Source organism: Melopsittacus undulatus, chromosome 3 (assembly GCF_012275295.1).
Source record: "Melopsittacus undulatus isolate bMelUnd1 chromosome 3, bMelUnd1.mat.Z, whole genome shotgun sequence".
Lineage (NCBI taxonomy): Eukaryota > Metazoa > Chordata > Aves > Psittaciformes > Psittaculidae > Melopsittacus > Melopsittacus undulatus.
In genome coordinates this window covers 69,689,161-69,710,433 of record NC_047529.1, presented here as the reverse complement: position 1 = coordinate 69,710,433, position 21,273 = coordinate 69,689,161, and the positions used below count along the sequence as shown (strand labels likewise).

At 36.9% G+C, this 21,273-nt stretch overlaps 1 protein-coding gene across 1 annotated transcript; it reads left to right on the top strand.

Moving 5' to 3' along the window:
- The first annotated feature begins 249 nt into the window (after positions 1–249).
- On the top strand, positions 250–11,219 carry TMEM244 (transmembrane protein 244). The gene is made up of 6 exons (XM_005154733.2): positions 250–282; positions 4,918–5,003; positions 5,543–5,616; positions 8,288–8,413; positions 10,192–10,236; positions 11,125–11,219. The coding sequence occupies exons 1-6, from the start codon at positions 250–252 to the stop codon at positions 11,217–11,219; spliced, it is 459 nt and encodes a 152-aa protein (XP_005154790.2).
- Positions 11,220–21,273: the final 10,054 nt, after the last annotated feature.

Below are 21,273 nucleotides of genomic sequence, written 5' to 3'. Positions count from 1 at the left end.
TGGCTGACTGTAGCTATAGAAGTATGAACCTTAAATGAGCTAGTAGGATTTTCTCTTTACTCTTCAGCAGCTTACAGTCAGCTCACAGATGGCTTCTGTCTCAGTTCAGTTTAATCCAATCTACTTACCTCACTGTGTCCTATACTCACCTATACAAATGGTTTTTTTGGTGGAAAACAGCTGCTTCTTCCTGCTGATGTTGGCATACGGAATATAGCAAAAGCACTTCCTTTCACTCATCATGTGTCCATGGCTCTCAAGGTCAAAACTGCTGAAACCAAGGTAAAGGGAATTGAGTTTGTTTAGTGTTGTATGTCACCAGATAGTATTTAGAGAATTAGACAGCTACTGTGGGGCTTGAAAAAGCTGTTGCTTTCATACTTACAGAGTATTCTTCAATGTTTTCTTCCTAAAAAAAAAAAAAAATAAACAACAAACTGCAAAATAAAGGGCACTTTATACTGTAGTGTTGGTAGTAAGTACTGCAAAATATATCTTAGATAAAGGATTTCAAAATATGTGATGTACTTCCATTTATGAGATACTATTCTTGGAAGTGTCTAATAAAATCCTACATTTGATGACACTAGGATTTCCTAAGATTTTTTCTTTAATATAAGTAAATGACCCTGCAGCTTTTAACTTGATTTTTTTTGCTTTGAAATACCTGAATAGTTAGAAAGAGTTTGAAAGTAAAAAGTATTTTGAGATTAAAAAAATATATATGTTTAGATTTCAGTGGAAAAGTGAAAAAAAAAGAAAAAAATAAGTAGAATGTGATGCAACTGGAAAATTTTCAAAGGGTTTTCATTTCCATGTTACATACATTTCCTTAGTTTACTCAACTAAGCAAGACATGCTATACCTAATACATGACTACATCCTTAGGACAGGGACTAAGAATATTCTGGCTACATAGAGAAAAATACTGGGCCTTTGACACAAATGAAAGTTTGTTTCTGCCTTCAAGGGATGGTAGGAATTCACCTACTATAATTAGAGGCCAACTGGTCATTGGCTCACAGCCATCCTTCAGCTCTGTGGTTTTTACTTAAGTCCTGTCTAACTGCTTTTATTACAGTACAAATCTACATCTAGAGCAGATAAGGCTTCAAGGGGCAGTTGCTAGAGGAGGGGCAGTGGATAAAGCAGAATTACAGGAAATGTGCCTCTGCTCAGAATAAGGGAATTAAAATTATCCCCACCAAAACTGTGCCAACTTCAAATGCTTAGAGATACTTTCAGGTGGGTAGGAGGCAGCATGGCTGCCAAACTTGCATGTCGCATTGTAGTCAATTAACATTACAGTAACAATGCATTACACTGTGGAAAAGAAGTGATCAAATGGGTTATCTGGCCAATTTTAATTTAGAACAAGACAACAGTGAAAATGGGAAAGCTGTATTTAGCCCTCAGACTAACCCGGCTGAAGAGCTTAATTGTTCTGGTTTTGCTTGGCTTTATTTTGACGTGGGAAAATGAGTAAAACTGTGCTAGACTTACTTATTGACAAGCATCAATTTGTACAGGCACTGCATTAGAAACTAAACCTTCTCACTCTCCTTGTAGGAGGTAGATGTACTATTTAGTATTTAGCACTTTTCAATATTCAGCAATATAAAAAGAAATCTTTTGCTAAATTCACAGAACCCACACTTCTGTCATTGTCAGGTGGTTCTGTAAACATGTTATCCAAAACACAGCCACCCAAATAACTAAGGCCAGAAGCAAACATTAGAGATGTTTGGGTGAATCTTCATCCAGAAAGGCATCTGGTTTTGCTTTGAAGCTTTATTTTTTTTTTCCAAAGACAGTTTGTTCCATTGCCTAATTGCCTTTACAATTAAAAATGTCCTTCACACATCTTTCGAATTTGTCTAGCTGTAACTCGTAGCTGTTTACTTCTTGTGGCTTTTCTGGTAGATTAAAGAGCCCTTAAGTACCTGGTATTTTCTGCCTGTGAGGGTACTTATCCATCATAATCAAATCAGCCCTCGGAGCTAAACAGATTGACCTCTTTAGGGCTGTAGTCCTAATGAAAAAAAAGCCCACCTCAATGCCATTTCTGGCCATCAGCTCCCTTTAGTGGCTCTTCTCTGCACCTTCCTAATTTTTTAACTTACTTTAAAAATTGCTTTCACTGAATTGAATGCCACTTTATCTTTGCAGTGCTGTGTTTAAAAGTAACACTTCTTCCTTGTTTCTGTCCATCTTCTCCCACCTTAAAACCCAAAGCCTTAAGGGCTTTTGTGTCACAATATTGTAAGAGAAGCCCATAAAAACAAGTTAGGATGAGCTAATGCTCATCTACAGGCTTTTTCAGGGTCACTGACTCTGTGAATAAGGGCTCCTTTTACCAACATATAACAAACTGTGTTAAAATGGAAATTGGGCTTTAGAGCTTGCTTGTGTTACATTTTTCACTGCCATCTCACCTGCCAACTGTGTTTTATTTAAAAAATGGGGACTTGAAAATATTTTATAACTTTTTCCTCCTTTATTAATATTCAGTCAGTTGTCAAGAACATTATCCAAATTTACCCTCAAAATCTACAACAATGATAAGGACACCCAATAATCAATTTAGATAAAAATTCTTAATAAAAAAGCAAGTATATAAAAAGAACAAGTCTCTTTCAAGCTTTTCTAAATGATTGTTTAAACTTCATAGTATACTATATTTTGGGGATTTGGTTTCATTCCTCTATTATTAGTTGTCCTCCAAATAATTCCTATTCCTTTTTAGTTATGAATATGCAATTATTGTTTCCCACATCTTGGTCCCTGAAACCAACCTATACACATGTTATGACTTCTACATTTTTTCAGAATTGAGTCCTATTCCTTTATTAGTTGTTACCTATTTTTTCTGACATTCATTCCCATTGCAAATATGGTGTCACATTCAAAGAGGTAAAGACTGGCATCTTTTGCATTGATATAATGCTTCACTATATACATAGTCCATAATCCATAGTCTTTGCTTGCCATTCTGATACATTGAGAAATTGCATCATGTCCCTGATATTTTACTGCCTCAGTTATGCAGGGTAACTTTTCATGGCTTTACATCTAAATGAATATCTGTATTTAGAAAATGTCATCATCTTAGTCTTCCTTTTTCCATTTTAAATTTATTTTTGATCAACATAGACAAGAAATCCTGTAAAACAGCAAAACTTACAAACTCCTATACTGTCAGTTCAATTCCATTGATCTCAGGGGAAATTCAGTGGGAGATATTGCAGGGAACAAAAGAGTGTGCAGTCTTAGGGCCCACATTTAGATGTCTAAGTATATTTACTTAATAATGGAATCACTATATGTTGTATATTGTAATTATGTTGCCCTTAGATCATTATTGCATAATGGATCATAGTTTGGAGGTCTTACCAGATGAGTCAGGTAAACACACATTGCTAGTTTCAAATATTTGGTAGCCAAACTGGAGAAAGGGTAACAAAAGTCCTAACTCATTATGTGTGCCGTACCTGGGCTAATAATTTATATAATACCCTACTCTAAAACCAGAAACTTGAGTGCTTTAATATCAAAAAGCAAAATGTACACATCCTCCCAGATAAACATCTGGAGTGTCACTGATACATTACAGAAAATCAGCAATAAAAGTGTTCCACATTAGCAAGACTGTTATTATTACCAAAATATATTATCCTTCAAAACATAGTTTTACATTATCCCTGTAGGAATTAATACAAATCCTTGGGTCTGCATAATTCAGGAAGCCAGCTTAGATAACTGGAGATGTGTGAACCAGGCTTCACTTGAAAGGATCTCAAGGCATTTTATGAATTTATCAGGTGAAGGCTTACAGGTTTCTCTCTGGCTGCATTCCTTCTGGCACTTCTGTTTAGAAATGAAGACACTGAAATTGAATGAAAAAAATAATGCTAGCAAGATATCATAGCAAATGTATACCCTTTATATAATTTTCTATACAGTGTTTCTCTTTCATTAAAGACATAGTATTGGATCATAACAGTGATTTCTTTATGAAACTTACTTTTTTATGGCTATTTCTTCAATTTGGAGTTAGAATTTATTTAGATTAAATTCACAAATGATTAAACTTTGAAAACTATTTAACAGAAATCCCTCATTACTGATATAAGGTGTATACACCCTTACCTTTGGAAGTAAGCACTAGGGTGACATATGCTAGATGATGGGAAACTTAAAAGTTACTGCTTTACAATTTTCTGCATTAATGTGCATACAGTTTCATCATACTTGCAGGGATGGCATTTCTTTTAAGTTAAAACTAGGTTTATTTAAACATCTGGAGGAACTTAAACTCTCAAGATCTCCTATGTAATAACTGTCAAGAAACGTCCTCATTTTCTGAACATTTATAAATTCAGTAAGTAGTTAGTATACAATAATCATAGAATTATAGAATCCTTTTGGTTGTAAAAGACCTTTAAGATCATCGAATCCAACCGTCAACATAGCACTGCCAAGTCCACCACTAAACCATGGCCCTAAGCACCACATCTACATGTCTGTTATATGCCTCCAGGGATGGTGACTCCTCCACTTCCCTGGGCTTTTCACTCCCTCATTCCAGAAGAGGCCCTAGATATTTAATGAGAAAGGGCTTACTTTCTCACTCAAAGAGCAGAAAAAATAAAGATGCCAAGAAACAGGAAAAGGATGTCTTTTGTCCTATAATACATGATAAAGACAAAGAGCTATGCATTATAGCCACACATTAAGCATTGAAATGTACCAAAGAGCTTTAGCAACTTGTATATAATTAGCAATAGCAAAAAAAGGGTCTATTTTATTTTCTATTTTCCCCTACATTATGATTGATAGAAATCTGGAATTATTTTCTGGCAATCACATATTTGATGTGAAAATGACATGAGATTTTACTATCTTTCTCTTTTGCAGGTTGTTCTGGTTAACCTGTTGATATGCATGGTAGTTTTCTACACTGTGTACTATGTGGTCCTATCTGTGTGCTTCGCAGTATTCAAGTAAGATTTCCTTATCTTTAGTCTAATATGCTGGCATACTGCAACTCGATATGATGGGCAGAGCTATGACTGTTCTAAGGAAGCTTCTGGACTGGAGACATCCAGTCCCAGGTACTCTGTGAACACATTTTTCAAATACAGTTAAATTGTACCTGGACCTTCTTTCGAATTCACAAATTGACAAACAGAGACTCAAAACTAATATAAAATGTTGGTCTAATATACTTCATTACACTTGCACCATGTAAATAACTGAATGTAAGAGAAAAGATAACGTGAAAAAGGAAAAGTAAGATTTTATAGTCAATGAAAAGACAAAATTATATTCTCTTGGGAAGTTATTGATTAGCATGTAAAGTGCCAAACATTGTAAATAAAAGTGGGCAAAGGCAAGACCACAACACAGAATGGGACTTGGAGAGCTTGTAAAAGCCCAGAGTTTTCCATTTGAAATCATATTTAAAAGTACTCTTATGTCATGTAATCACTAAGGTATTACTGAAAGTCTCTGGCTGAATTTATTCATTCTGTTTCCACAGGATTAAAATGTTGGATGGTTTGGCACCTTTTGATTTTAAGACAAATCCCTCATGGATTAACCCCTATTATTTAGGTAATTGAAGTTTGTTTCTCTTTTTTTTTTTTTTTCCCCTCAGTCAAGAAAATAGAATGCATGTGGATGTAAACTTGTCTTTGTTATGGACAGTATTATAAATTATCGGTTTAGTAATACTAATGACTTCTGTATTTCAACTACACTGCATTTAAATGCTTATTTATCTTGCCAGCAGTTCTTATTTCTGTATTGCTAGTTGTCATTCAAGTGATTGTAAAGACTTTTCCTTGAGTGGCTCTTCTGATCTTGCATCATCTGAAGAAAATTTGCTGCTTTGCCAGGATGTTTCATTTTCATTGCAGAGCAGCAATGAAAGTTCCTTCACAGAGTTGTAAATTTACTTTTCATACTGCAGCAAATTTCTTATAAATTACTAGATCCAGATCTAGGATACATTCAACTAATGGAAATTTTGCTTTGGTAATGCCTAATACAGTGGGCATTAAAATTTCAGGGTTCTATTATGGCTCAAATCCTAGGCATATATTTATATACCATAATAAAAATTTATGCATTTTTGTCTGAAGTTCTCAACCTTAAATTTTACCAGATTTGTAATCTCTTTTACAAAGGCAAACCACATCATCTGTCAGTAAAGTAAGTGAAGCTCAAATGCAAATTGGTTAGTTCATCAGGTCAAAAGGAGTAATAGAAATGCATGGATATTTGTACAGTTTCAATACTGATTTCAGAGGAAAAAAGACCATTTCAGTTGCAGCAGTGGGAAACAAAATTAAATCATATTCAATTAGAATGACTTTTAAGGGCCCTAATGTAATTACTGTATGTCAATATTATTTTTTTCCTCACAAGAATTTTATCAGCTAGTTTCATGCAGCATGTTTTTATGCCAAAGACAGCAACTATTTCATGCGACTGGTTAGTATTCCACCCTCCATTCTGTCCACCCAATAAAATAATATGGAATAGCAAAACATAACAGGATCTGTTTAAAGTCTGTGCTCACAGAGACAAAGGTCTCTGAATGGTGTTGCAAATGAAAATTAGTTTACTCAAGATTCTCACTTGTGCCTGCTAAAAACAAATTTATTTCCTTAAAAGATAACCTCAAACTAAAAATGAAGTCAGCTGAGAACTGAGGTGTCATTACTGGCCCAGTTTTGTAAAAAGTTTGAACAGCATCTGTTTACATTATGCCTACTTTCTAAATTATGAAATTATTGGCATAATTCAAAGTGATACTGTCATCATGATATGAAATAAACTAAAAATACTAAAATACATTGTTAAACATTAAATTTTTTGCAGCATTACTCCCCACTTTCTTAACTATGTGTTTTTTCCAGTTAACTTTTTCTTATTTTTATCATGTTCTTAAACTGGTGGGTGATAGATCTATAATAAAGGAGGAACTAATTGAACAGAATAAAATTGTGTAAACAAATCCTATAAAGAATTCTATAAAATTCTAAAAAAAAAAAATTATAAAGAAAAGAATAAAATTGAAAGTGCAAAATGCTGCCAAATGTATAAATTAAACACAGGGTTGAAAGATAATGATGGCCTCTTTACTCAACTACAGTAATCTTAGGTATCACATTACTGCAACCATGAAAAAAAAAGTCTATTAAAAATACAACTTTCATATACATGTATACTGAAAAAGAATAAAACGCATTCACATGGAAAATCATATGAATTGCAAATGCACTCTTATGGCCTGTTGTATGGTTCCTCACCATTCCTACTGTCACTGCCCCATGCCTTCCGGACTGTTCTCCAGCCTACCGTGGAGGCACAACTTGTCCTGCCACTGCTTTTGCAGAGCTCTGCCCACATCAGGAGAGGTGGCCAATGCAGGCTGGTGGCACCACATGGCTTGGCACACTCCAGAGATAAAACCAGGGGTCAGAAATGCACTTTTTGTCACTGAGAAAAGGATTTTTCTTGATCAGGTAACTTGAATGGTCTCTTTTGACAGCATAATGTAGTTGTTATCACTTTTCTGGTAATCCTCATTTATGGTTTAACACAACACAGAGCTAGCTGCTGAAGGTCAGGCACAGTGATAGCATGGTACCTATGACAGCACTGAGAAAAGCCAGGCTTTAGGTTGTACATACCATGAAATTAATACAGATAGGTGGCTTCTACTCACCTTGTAGGGTCTCTGCTCTATCTCCTCTTGCATATCTTAATTGTTACAATTGTTTTGATATATATCTCTGTATATTCTGGTATATGTCCTAAATGATGTTATTAAGTCAACAGGAAGAAAGCTATGAAGTTTCATACCAAGCAATCTATTAACCACACAATTCCAGTTTGGATGAGAAAAATTTTACCTAAGTAATTATCAGCTAGATCTATTTGGCACCATAATTCAAAGAGTGTGGATGGTTCATAATTGAAATTTCCAAGCTATTTTATCTATAGGCTATAGATACTGGTCATAATCCTGTTAATCCTTTTGTTTTTACATGACGTATATAACATCTGAAAGTCTATAGGCAAATCAGGATACAAGTCATGAAGATGTCTGTGGCAAAATTAGTAATGAACTTTATAATTGAGACATAAGTGTAATATTTGATCTTGTAAAAAAAATTAATAACCATCTCAGACATTTTAACTTCCTATTGCTATCATTTTGAATATGAGCATCTCAAAACTGTGTTTGCTGTAAATATCCTATTTTCATTTACAGTTCTTGTGATATCGTTGGAAATAACTTTCTTCATTTGTGGTCTTCTGTTTGCCCTGGTTGTGGAAGAATGGGTTTGGGATTATGCCGTAACAGTTACTATTATTCATATCATCATAACTTCAGCTGGTAAGTAGGTTTACTGCTAAATATATGCCTAGTATCACAAATTGAAGAACCAATCAACTGTGATTCATTTAGTGGATTACTGGACTAACTTAATTTTTCCTTAATGCTAAATAAATATATACCTGTAATTTCCATCCATTTGACTCATGAATGTATTTAAATCCTGCCATTTCAAACTCAGTTCTGGTTTTGCTGCAGAATTTTAAAATACTATTTTCTTATAAGAAATTCAGAGTTTTAGTTCATAATCGAGCAGTTCATATCAAATACATCCAGTCTAGATAGAATTTCAGCTTCTGGGAGGTGTGTTTTCCTCTTACTCAAGAAACTAATAGCTGCCCATGTCCTGGCACTTTAAAAACTACTCATTAACACTTCAGCTCTAGTTCAGAGTAAAAATGAGGCTTCCTGCAGCAAAGCTGATTCAAAGTTATAAGTTAGATCATTTGAAATTAATCTGATTGAGGAAAATTAAGCATTTTGCCATTGAAGAATCTTTTTTTTGCTCTGAAACTCTTTCCTTCAAAGGAAAGAAAAGGAAAATAAATGGCTGCTGTAAATGAGACTCATCATCGCTTTTTGCCAGCACCTGGTAACCTGCTCCCTCTTCTCATGCTGTTTAGCAGAGTGCTGCTGTAGCTGATTAGGAAATATATTTTAACACCATCCTTGCCAGAGCCAATTTGGGAATCCTTTTCTCCTGTAACAATGAACTCAGTGAATTTATTCTAGAATTTAGACATAGGAAAAAATATTACTCCCAAATTAGGGCTCCCTCCCTACTATCTAATAACTCATCTTCCATTTTCTGATGCTTTATCCATTTGCCTTTAAGCATTTTGCACAGAGATTCCCCAGTTCCCACAACTGGTTAAGCTGGAGACCAACAGAAACTTCATCTTAAGAAATTAAGCATAATTCCTCATCTACTGTTTTTTTTTTTTCCTGAAATTTAAACTACTGTTGCTCCTTATGAATAACTTTAGTATTTAAATCAAGGAATTACAAAAACTACAACAAAAGCCGCTTTATATATAATTTATGCAGGAAGGTATCTTCTATAATTATATTAGATAATGCATCTTGATGTCCGAACAACCCCAGATTTGTTATTGTTTCTTTCAGATGACCAACCAAATCTCTGCTGGCCAGCTGAGCTGCCAGCATAAGCACTATGCCCCCCAGCATACTTGACTAGCTCTATAGTCCTGTCAGCCTTTTTTTTTTCTGGGGGGAGGGTGGGCAATGTTGGGTCATGCAGCTGATCATACAGTGGAAAAGTGGGTCAGCTTCCATGAGGCAAGGGCAGTGCCTGGCACAGGAGAGAGCATACCATGCAATAGTACCAACTTGTGGTGCGCAGCCCTAACCTGTCACACACACCGCATCACCCATTTAACTGAAAATGTCAGGCAGCTTAATTTATTTGGACTGCAGCAATATGTAGGCACTCTATCAGGGGATCAATATCTCTGTTGTGCTAAATTGTGTACATGCAAGTAATATAAAAAGCATTTCTTCCACAGAGTTGACGAGTTCTGTTTAGCACACACTAGATTTAAGACTTGACTTCCAGTGGGATCATTCACCAGGCTAAGCTTAATGGTATGCCTATCTGAAGGGTTAGAACCTAAATATGGATTCTCAGTTTCAAGAAATGTGAAGTATTTAATTTATGAAACATAACTAAGCAGACCTTTGATAACATAATGTAATACTTGCATGTCCCCATCTTTATTGTTTAACAATTTACATTTCTCCTTTTCTTCTCCTTGCAGTTATGTCTGAATTCCCCCTCATGTTACACTGGTGGCTGGCATTAGGTATAATTACATTCTTTAAAGTTTAAATTGGTAGGGTCTGTCTAGAAAACTAGTATTTATGCTCAGAATTGTTTCTATTAAATGTCTGTTGTCTCAATCATTTGAGAATATATAATATATCTCTAATTTAAAGAATAAATATATACTTTTCATTTACACTTTTTTAATGACACAGGCAAGTAACGATAGGCTAACATTTGCCTTGCCTAAAAAAAATTCTGTTTTAAGACCAGAATGTACTCATTTTATGTTAATCTAGCTAATGAACAGCAAATACACTCACATTCTTGAAATAAGTCATGATTAAGTCCTGACTAATCAAACTATCTCATTTAATTCAGGGGTTAGAAAGGCAGCTGTCCAAACAAGTCTTCTTTCATACCCCTTATAATCAATGGAAAGAAACAGGCACCATCAAAGGCAATTTTTATAAATACTATGCACAGGTACTTAAGACAGCTGAGATAAATCCCAGTCATCACATTTTCTTACAGTGAATAGCAAACCTGTATTTCGGAACACTTAATTTTCTGCAAAATTAAAAGCATAGCTTTGAACTAGAATATATTATCTTGAAAAATAGTTAAGGGAAAAGGGCTACCTTCTGGCCTTGCTTTATATGATGGGTAACAAGGATCAACAGCTGTAGTAAATTCCTAAATGATGGGGACAGGCAAATAAATTCCTTGTCCTGAAACTGGTTTTTCATCAGCAGCTGCTGTGGCTGATATATTTGTAGGTGTTTAAAACCTTGGGCAAAATGTTTAAATAGACAGGCCATTTTTAAAAAAAAACCCTGAAGATAGAGAGAATGACTTTTTAAGGTTTTAACATAACATTTGTATTCCACTATAAAATTTAATGTAAAAGTCATATATTTTCTTTCAGGATCTGGAGTAATTTCAATGATTTGTGGAGGACAGATTTTGGCATACTGCTTATTCAAAGACAACTTCATTTACCCAATTCTAGATGATTTTTGAAAAGGAAAATTAGAACTTGTCTTTTTATTTATATGAATTTTATGGTCTCATTAATAACATAATTAAAATTAAGTTAGTAACTGTCTAATTGTAAGGCTAGTATTTAGTTTACCAGATCTCTTGTATCTTAATTGTTGCAATGTCAATGTCATTAGTCTCAGATGTTGTTGCATGTAATCACTTTTAGCTTTTGTATGTGCAATTTCCATTAAACAAGTAATTAGATGTGCTGTCTCTTTTTTAAAATACAAAAAACCATACGGAGGACAGGAGCAATAAGACAACTCCCATGCAAAATCCTACAAGTAAAAGGGAAAAGCAGATTTGAATTGAATGTTTTCAGGGTGCTCCTTACCTATTGTATTCTACGCAATGTTTACTCTAATTTAGGCTGGAGTCTGACCTTGTGCAAGCACTGCAAAACTTTAAAGTCCACTTATCTAGCATAAATCACTGGAGTTTTAAAGCAGTCTTTACTTGCAAACCCTGTGCTGTGAACAGCACAGAGCTCCACATCTCTTCCCATCTTAAAGCTTTCACCTAGAAGTAGGCCAAGACAACAGCAGGCACACAAGATGTACAATTGCCAATGTTTGTTTGACCCTCTTGCTTCCAGGGATGCTACAGACAAATGTTTTCTACAATAGCTTCAGGCTGTTCTCTTGCTAATGATCTATTTATGGCCTCACTGTGCTGGAATGAGGAAAATGAGGAAAGGCAAATGCTTCTTACAGCCACTTTTTTTACATGCTCCTTTCTCTCTCACCCAGCTGCAAGTGGTCAATGCCAAAGTGTATTTATAGGTAGTGGAATTAAAACCAACAAACAAGCCACAGTAGTGGCTTCAAGTAATTCTTTATCTCTTTAACCATAACAAAATTGTAAGAGGAAAATTGCTGGAAGGGGACTTCATCTTAAATACGATACCAGTGATTGGATTTCAACTGCAGTTTGTTCAGAAGAGCAAGAGTGGATTTCTGTTTGCACAGGCATGCTAAATGTGCATTTGCCTTAATCTTACTCAACAGATAATGCTTCTGAAGAATCTGTCCCCTGCTGATCTAATCAAACATCTTAAAATTTATTGCAAGCTTTAAAATTTTCAGTGAAGGTTCAATACTGAAAGCACATATTTGGTAAGAAGCATGTTTCAGAAGACTCCCAAAAGAATGAGTTTGTATCTCATGAATGGTAGATATCTAAGCCATTTTACAGACAAACCAGATATGTAAATACATAGCATTAAGTAGAGGTAGACTTTACTTACTGAAGTCAGCTGAGATAATCCTGCAGAGTGAATTAACTGACCTGCACTTATCAGTGGTATGAGCCATGGACTGTTTTTAGTTTGATCGATTTGTATCTCCAGAAACATTAGTGTGAGATAACTGACTGGTATTATGTGTTTGAAAAATGTTTGCACATTTCTCCTAAATTTGTTTCATTTCAGAACTATAAAAATGGGTGGAAAGGAAGTACTCGTTCTCACACCATTTATCTGTGTAGGTAGTGTGCTATGTGGCACAACATGAGTGGATTAGGTATAAACTTAATCCACGGGTAGAATAAGTTTCTATTTTTAACCTGATGGGATTTTCCTCAATGCACGTCAGCCCAGCTGGAGCTTGCTGTAGGTCTGTTGTCCAGTCTTTACTTTTTTTGCTCTTGTTTTCTATTTAAAACTTAAATCACCAGCAAGAGATACCTTCCGGCTAATATGAAGAGTGCTTTAGTCCCAGGATTCCTCCAAAGCACATACAACCAGGCTAGTGCTAGAAAAACAATCACAGCAAAAACTCTATCAAGGACTAAAAGCCTCACTCCAACTATTAAAGAGTCATCATCTCTGTGCATTACTTTCAGATATAGAATTGTGAGACAATTTCAGTATTATTTATTTCATCTTTTCCATCACTGTTATGTTGACCATCAATAATAAATATTTCACAAAATATTCAGTGTAGAAAGAGCTTGTGATCTACAAATAAATATTCATCACGTAAGCAACATAAGCTATATGTGTAGGCATAACATGATTAGAAGACTTCAGGGATAATACCTAATAGTGTGTGATTTCTATCTGATACATCAAATCGGTACTTTTGAATACGACAAACCTGGCTGTTTCTGGAACAATAATAAAGTGACCCACTTGAGCAATTTGCATGTGACTGATTGATAACAGCCAACATACAGTTGGAAAAGAAGAGCTGCTGAAGAAAACAAAGGTCACTCTATATGTTTCACAATAGACCTGCAGAAGACATAAATAAAAGACTGCTACAGAAATCAGAAGGGAAACAGAGAAAACAGCATCAGGGACATGTGTTTGAAAAAAAAGGCACAGTGAAAGCAAGAAATGGACAAGATCAGCGAAAGTAATAAAAATCTGCAGACTGAACTTGCAGCTCCGGGGCCTCATGTCATGCAACTTCTATGCCACTTGTATACCACAATCTATTTTTCTGATGATGTATACATGACTCTAGGAGCAGTGCCTCCACATCCGTAGTTCCAACTATAATCTGAGATGTTATGCTTGTAGCTTCTGCCCCAGAAGTTACAGAATTCTCTGCTTTTTGACTCAGCTAGACAAGGAATATTATTTAATTTAGTTAGTGTGGGCTTGGTGTTAAGATATTTAACCCCTTGTGATATAGTCTAGTAGTCATGAGTTTGCACAGGTATCACTTACTTAAAGAGTCTTAAAGAGTCTAGAACACATTATAAGCAAATGGAAGCTTTACCACTTCCAGGCAGTTTGTAGAGAAGAAGGTTAGAAGTTGCAAATGTTAGATAAAAAAATCAATGGGCCAGTACACAAATGGCACACCTTCATAATACCATACTTAAAGTAATTTTAAGATTTTTTTCAGAGGCAAGAAACTCCTTTTCATCCTGTCCAACCATCTACTGAGACAGATTACAGTTCTCAGTTCAGCCCTCTCTAAAATACTCTGCATTCTAGCTCCAAATGAAGTGTCTTGCTTGTAACAAAATGCAAGTGAAATGCAGTTTGTTGGAGACTCTAAGCATATTCTAGGCTAATAGCACTGCCTTCAGTGTAATGTCAAAGAGTAAGCCAATTAAAATAGTTGCTTTGGGAGGAGAAGATTCTCTCAAATGTGTAAAACCAACCAAATACCAAACTATGGAGTACAGATAATGTAATGATTTTTAGTTGGCATTTTTTGTAAAAATATTGTTTAAATACTTCTAATTTCCTAGTGAAGTCAAGAGCTGGTTAGTCAACTAAGACTGTAATTTTTTCCATGTCTGTAAATTACTTGATCAACATTTCCATCTTTTTTTTACTTAAATTTCAAAAAGCAAGCAAACCAAAACCCTACACTACTCATTATTTCTGTATTCCTAAAAGTACCAATAATTACAGAAAACACAGTATGAATACTAGATCACCAGCAATGGGTAGATGAGTCACCTGACTGCAGTCTTCTACTGCAGATATTCATGCACAGGATTCCTGTGGCCCACAGTCTCTTGACTAGAAATACCCATCATGACCAACTAAGCTTTCTTAAACTGAAAAGAGATGTGCAAGCTGTACACATTCATCCCTCCATTATCTGGTGTGTATGTTGTCATATTGTAAAGCTATATCATTGGTAATCTCCACAGGTATTTAAATCTTTATTTAAATATTTTGCGTCTTCCAAATGTGACTTAGAATATTTATTTCTTCACTTAAGATCCTGTATAATGATCCATCTGCTCAGTAATGGCTAATACGCTAATCTCTCCTTTTTATGAGCTAATCACAGTCCCAGACAGCATGCACTCCCTCATCAGATGATGGAGAGGATAAAGGTCTTAGGAATGGTTATAAAATGTGATGGTGTATTTAATACCTTTATTATTGTCTTTAAACCTCTTAGTGTGAGGCTATGATTTGAAGATGCAGACTAGTGTCCCACCCTCTCCTCTGCTCAGGGAGAATGATACCCATCCTCTTCAGAGTCCCTCTTTAGATGCACTAGGATAATTATGCTTATGCTGTAGAGCAGGCACAGTCTGTGATGGACTTGCATCCTACTCCATCCATTCTCCAGCACAGGGCACCAAACGAATACCTTGCAGTCTCTCCCAGTTCATAGAGTCAGATTTCCTCTGCCAATAGGGGTGAAAGAAGGGAAGGATGTGCTTAGATGTCACCCTGACATGTAGTTGTAGCATGGCATTGGCTTGGACTGGGGAATTGGAAAGCAACAATAAGATACTAATTATGGACAACCAACATTTCAGGGAAGGCCTTGGCCCCAATCTTTTAAGGTTGCCTACACCTAAAAAGAGCTGCAGTCAAATATAAGGGTGCTGACTCAAACTAGAGCCTGTAACAAATATGCAAGGTACTTTCAGTACCTTGCTGTCATTGTCCTAAATCAAAGACAGTCACAGCTTGGCCATTATTGTTTCATATTTTCCAATGAAAATAAACCCTCATATAAGATTGTTTGTTCTGGATTTGCAAAGTGAGTTGTAAACAAAGGGTCTAATCTGCTTCCAACTGCGAAGATCCTGTTATCTCTATTGTAACAATACTCTATCAAAAGACCACTTGTTTGTACCCAGACCCTCTCTCAGAGCAAACTTGTCACCAGATTTTCAGCATCAAAAAGATGAGTGTTTAAATAAAACACAGGTAAAACAAGATGCTTGAACACATTAAGAATTACCAATTCCTTAGCAGCCTTCAGAACCTTTGCACTGAAGTTACATCTACAACAGTAGCAGCCAAAATATACTGAAAACCTGCTTTGATTAACTTCATAAACCTTGATGAAGGTCCACACAAAGACGTATCATTAAAAATTACCAAAAAAACCCAACTATGTGTTTGATATTTCATATGGTATTAACTGAAAAAATATTTGTAGATATTAGCCAAATGACATGAGCAAATTCAATGGCAATTTATATTTACAGTAATTTTTATTTAGTATTTAAAATTAATCTGAATTCTAAGGAATTGTTTCAACACTACTTCACCGGAAAATTACAGTGAACCCTGTGAAAGTAGGCAGTATTCCTTAGTACACGTCCAGGAGAGAGAAGGGCAAGCAGTGCATGTCAAAGGTGGAGGGAAAAGTGTTTCAAGAATGTAGCTGCTTCAATATTGTTCGTTTCAGTCCCATGAGATCTCCACTGTTCGGGTTAGATTCATCAGGGTACCAACAAGAGAACAAGAGGGCTGCAGTGACACTGGGTACATTCAGATCTAAAGCAGTAAACTCTCCAGATCAAATTGATCAGTCAGTTTTTGGTGAGCCATGTTTTCTAGCAGCTTTTCAGGCATGTAACCCTTTAGAAACAAATTTCATTTTCTAAATATTTGCCATTGAAACATTTGAAGAAAAATGTAAGTTGTAATTGAAAAGCAGCTACTGTGTTCCATTGTCAGGAAATGAAACGTCATCTCTTCAGGTTTTGAGCAAATAAAATTGGTTCTGATGAAAAACAAAGTCGCATTAGAAATTTTCTCTCAAAAATCTGCTTAGACAAAGTGTTTTTGCTGATTTTTTTTTCCCTTTTACCCATATGATAATGTTTCATACCTTATTTGTTGTGTGTATTTTTAGAATGTGTTATGTATCACTAGGTAACATTTGCAGACTTCTCCAGTTGCCGAGGTAACTACGTTATTTTAATGATCAGCGGAGAGGATCATTATGTAAAACATTATGTTAATTTCAAAAGCAGAAAATCGATGTCTTGCTGTTACCTTGAAGCTGAGACTTTTTTTTTTTTTTTTGTCTTTTCCCATGGAAATTAACAGTATGGTTAAGTGCTTGAGTACCCTTTTCACACTGATTTCAGGTTGTCTTTGAAGGCAAATAAGGCAAAAACGACACCTGACAACCAGCTAATAGCAAATGAACAGATTTCGAATTTCACCATAGTTTACACAGAAATAGTATAGGAAAAACTGTTCCATATATTCTTAACTAATTAATATACATGGAAAGGTGGTGAGGAAGGCACATATTTTACACAAACAGAATCACACAGAATCCAAAGGGTTGGAAGGGACCTCGAAATTATTTTTTAATTTTAAAATATATTATTGCTTAGTTAAGGAAAGCAAATTATAAAGCGCATGTAATTATTGCTTATGATTAACTATGCACAAGTACTGTTCATGATACAGACCAACTGATGAAGAGATTAAACTTCTGCCGCTTTTATTACACTATATATCTACTAGATTACTAGGTTACTGTAGGAGTACAAATGCTGTGCATTTATGACTTCATTGCAATCATAAATGCTCTTTCTGGGGCTGCAGTAAGAACCTTGCTGATGTTAGAAGTCACATGGTATGCTTCTGTTCTCAAACCTGCTTTGTCCATTAAAAAGAGAAAAAAATCTGTGCATTTAAAAATTATCAAAACCAAGTCTCACACAAATTCGAGAGCTCACGACAATCACCACTATAGTGCACCAGCCTCACAAACACAAACTGTCTCAGGCAACCAAAGGCAACTCAGCTTTGCCCCCAGAATCTTTTGCTTATTTTCTGGAGTTCTGCCTGTAGATTGTGTTAAATTATGAACGCTTCATTCTCTAGGTGGAACTGGTTGCTTTTATGTGTTAGAACACGATGATATGTTCAAGACATCTGAGAGCTCCTATACTCTCCTGACACTCCATTGTAAACATCTGATCTGTTTTAGAGCCAGGGAACTCTTCTGACAATACTCAAAGTGCATTTTGGTGGAGACTATATTTATATGGACTGTATCTCTTCACTCCACGGAGCTTATTTGAATCCTTTCCTCTGAAGGCAAAGGTCTGACTTCAAAAGGTGGTAGCTCTTTCTCAAATTCTTTACCCATAATTACACTTATTACACTGTTCTTCTATTTCAACATAACTACCGCAACACACTCTTCTGATATGCCGAGGTTTGCCAATTTATATACCTCTCAATAAGGACTGCAAGCTGAAAATGTAAGGATGTGAAAAAAATGTATTAAACCAACTAGATACTGTAAAAAGAACATACAATGGTACAGCTGGGAATAAGCCATTTATTAACTAATAAGATTAGATATTAGTTTCCCCCTTCCAACAGTTTATGCTTCACTCGTCTACTCTGTGCAGCCAAATACATTAGCCTGAAAAGCTTTGCTTTCATCATGGTGAAAACAGTGGGCTAAATTTTTAATCCTTGGAATGATTTAAACCTCTTTGATGGGTATCTTTCTGCTGAAAATGCCAATTACACAAAATCTGAAAATTTCAAGGGAAAATACTCTTTCTGAATGAAATCAAAATACATACGTTATCCTGTTGACTACTGGAATACACCAGATGATGTAAAAAAAAATAGTAACTGAAAAAAAATTAGTACTGAAACAGAGCTGAACTTCAAACATTTTGATAAGTTCTTTCAGAAATTGTAAAACAGACTTTCAGAAATATTTTTTCTTTATAGAAAGTTCAAATTTTTGCAAGGGGAAAAAAGAAAAAAACTCTGAATATGTCAGCTCAATTTTTAGTCTAGTAAAAGGATTCATATGGTTTGGGGAACAAGTGTTTGAATTATAAGCGTTGTTAGATCACAACTATATCAGTCCTTAAATCATTTTGCAAACAAATTTGTTATATGAATAAACACAAGTATAGAATTAGCAAGTAAAGATTAGTTAAGGAATGCTAGTAAGAAATAACGACTTTTAAGAAGAACTATGGAAAGGGCTAACATCAAACACAAAAAAGAAGCCAGCTGTGTTAAAACTGCTAGAGGTGAAACAGTCTGCCTCTGCTCCACTGATGGAGCTGAGCTATACATGGTGGAGAGCAGCACAGTATTAAGAACAAGGTACCAAGTGAAAGGCACCTACTTTGGAGCTCTGACAGAAATACATGAAGTATGGAAATAATTTAGGGAACATAAAATAACGATGTTAATGAAAACAAGTTTGAGGATATGAGATATAAAACCATATGTAAAATGGGACAAAAAATTCAAATTGTGGTATTTATCCACTACAAAAAAAATAATAATCTATTAAGTATCTGCCTCATCTCTGTACTTTTACAGAACCTCTGTATTCTTATTCATCAACAAATACTTAACACACTGTTCTCACAAGTCTGATACTGTCAAGAACATGCAGACAGCAGGGATTGGAGACTACAGCAGACCATACCCTGAGCTGAAATTCTTCCTGTCTATGGGGTTTTCCAATCAGTTCGTCTTACAAAAACTGAAATACACAATGTACAATAGCCAGCTCACTTCAAGAGGGTACAGCAACTGAACAGTAACCTGCAGGTACTTTCAATTTATATCAAATGTTTAATTTATATCTTTGTGGCACTTCTTATTTCTAAGCTATCCACAGTTCTCAGATACTTCCTGGCAAACTGGAAACATTTTATGGACTGTGAATTCCCTTTGTTTCTAAGTTTCAGGAATTTGAATGTTATCAACACAATGAAATGCTTCATTAATCAAATCAAACATTCTGAGTCAGAAAATACAGGATACATTTTTGTTTGCAACCTTTCTTCATTCAAGTTAGTGTGTGCATTATGAACATCTCTGAATTGCACAGAGTACATACTACTTTTTCAAGAGCCTTGCCTGGTTCAGTGCCCAGGGTGGATACCCAAAGGGAGAAAAAGGCTGAAGGGACATCCTCAGTTTGGAGTGTACCAGAAACTAATTAATAATCATATATTTGAAACCTGGAGTTACTGTTCTGAGCATCTGCTCTGTGATCATCTAAGCTGATCTTCCACAGTAACAAAGACCACGATTGTCTCCAGAACTCAAAACAGGTATAGAGATTATTTATATGTGGCTTATATGAGGAAACCACCCATTGTAGAGCTAAAATGTCAAAAGAACCAAGACCCAGTAGTGCTTTGTATTTATCGTTTTAGTGTTTCAGTATCCTTATGGTAACACAAAAGGTGTTCCATTGTTCCAAGCCAGAATTTGTCTAGCTTCTGCTTCCTTCCTTTGGCTCTTCTTACGTCTTTGGTAGATTAAAGAGCTCTCTGTTGTGACAAATCCTCCTGCGTAAGTGGTTACATGCCATAACGAAATCTCCTCTTCTTCCCCCGTCTTCTACTGAGCAGAACGGCGTGAAGATGCCCACTCCGTACGGCGAGGTAGATTGCGTGTACCTGCAGCCATTCCCTTGCTCCTCGTTGAGCTCTCCCTCACTAGAGTAGCCTTTGAACGAGCACACTGGCACAGCGCGGCTCTTAGCCGTGACACCAGAAGGATGGGCCCGTATTCCTACTCCCGTGGGCACTTACACCCCTCACTCCCAGTCCTTGCTGTCCCTCACAGCGCAAGCCGACAGAGCAGCCGGCCCACAGTCCCCCTGCTCCGGGCGCCAACACGGCCCTATGTCCCCGAGCGCCTTCCCGACACCCCGCCCGGGAGCCTGCGTCCGTGTCCGGCTCTCAGGGGAGCCAGGCTCCCACCTCAGAAGCAAGAGCAGACTCCCCCCGGCCTCCCTGTCCTCTGCCTAGTCCCTAGACACGGTGTGGCGTGTGGGCGCCCTCGGGCACCGCCGTCAGTGCCTGCCGGAGCGGCAGGCCACAGCACGAAGCCCCATCATCGCGCTGCCTGGCGTGTCAAGGTAGGTTCCCCGCAGGCCGGGGCTGAGTGGAGCGGAGAGAAACGGGAGGGCCGGGGCTGCCCCGACGGCTCCAGGCGGAAAGAAGCTCGGCCACCGGGCGGGAGACCCTATGCCCTTCCCCTTGCGGAAAGGAGGCCGGAACACGGCCAAGGCACCCTAGACCCCGTAGTGATGCGGTGACTCTACCCAGCTGCCCAACTCAGCAGCCGAGCGTTGTCCCCATGGGGCGGGCACAGGGCGGGGCCGAGGTCAGGCGGCCCCGCGGGAGGGCAACGGTCCCGCCCTCCGGCCGGGCGGGCCTCTGCGCGGCAGCCGTGGCCGGGAGGGCAGGTGAGCGGCAGAGAGGCGAAGCCGCTGCCGCCCCGAGGGGACTGAGATCGGTGAAGCTGCCGGGAAGAGCTGCTGAGGGAGGAGACGCGTCGAGTGTCTTC

What these genes read in the sequence shown, in the direction of transcription:
- TMEM244 (XM_005154733.2), top strand. Translation starts at nt 250, where the DNA reads ATGGCTCTCAAGGTCAAAACTGCTGAAACCAAG. An exon ending in GTGTGCTTCGCAGTATTCAA is followed by an intron (nt 5,004 to 5,542) that starts GTAAGATTTCCT and finishes CTGTTTCCACAG; the next exon opens with GATTAAAATGTTGGATGGTT. An exon ending in TATCATCATAACTTCAGCTG is followed by an intron (nt 8,414 to 10,191) that starts GTAAGTAGGTTT and finishes TTCTCCTTGCAG; the next exon opens with TTATGTCTGAATTCCCCCTC.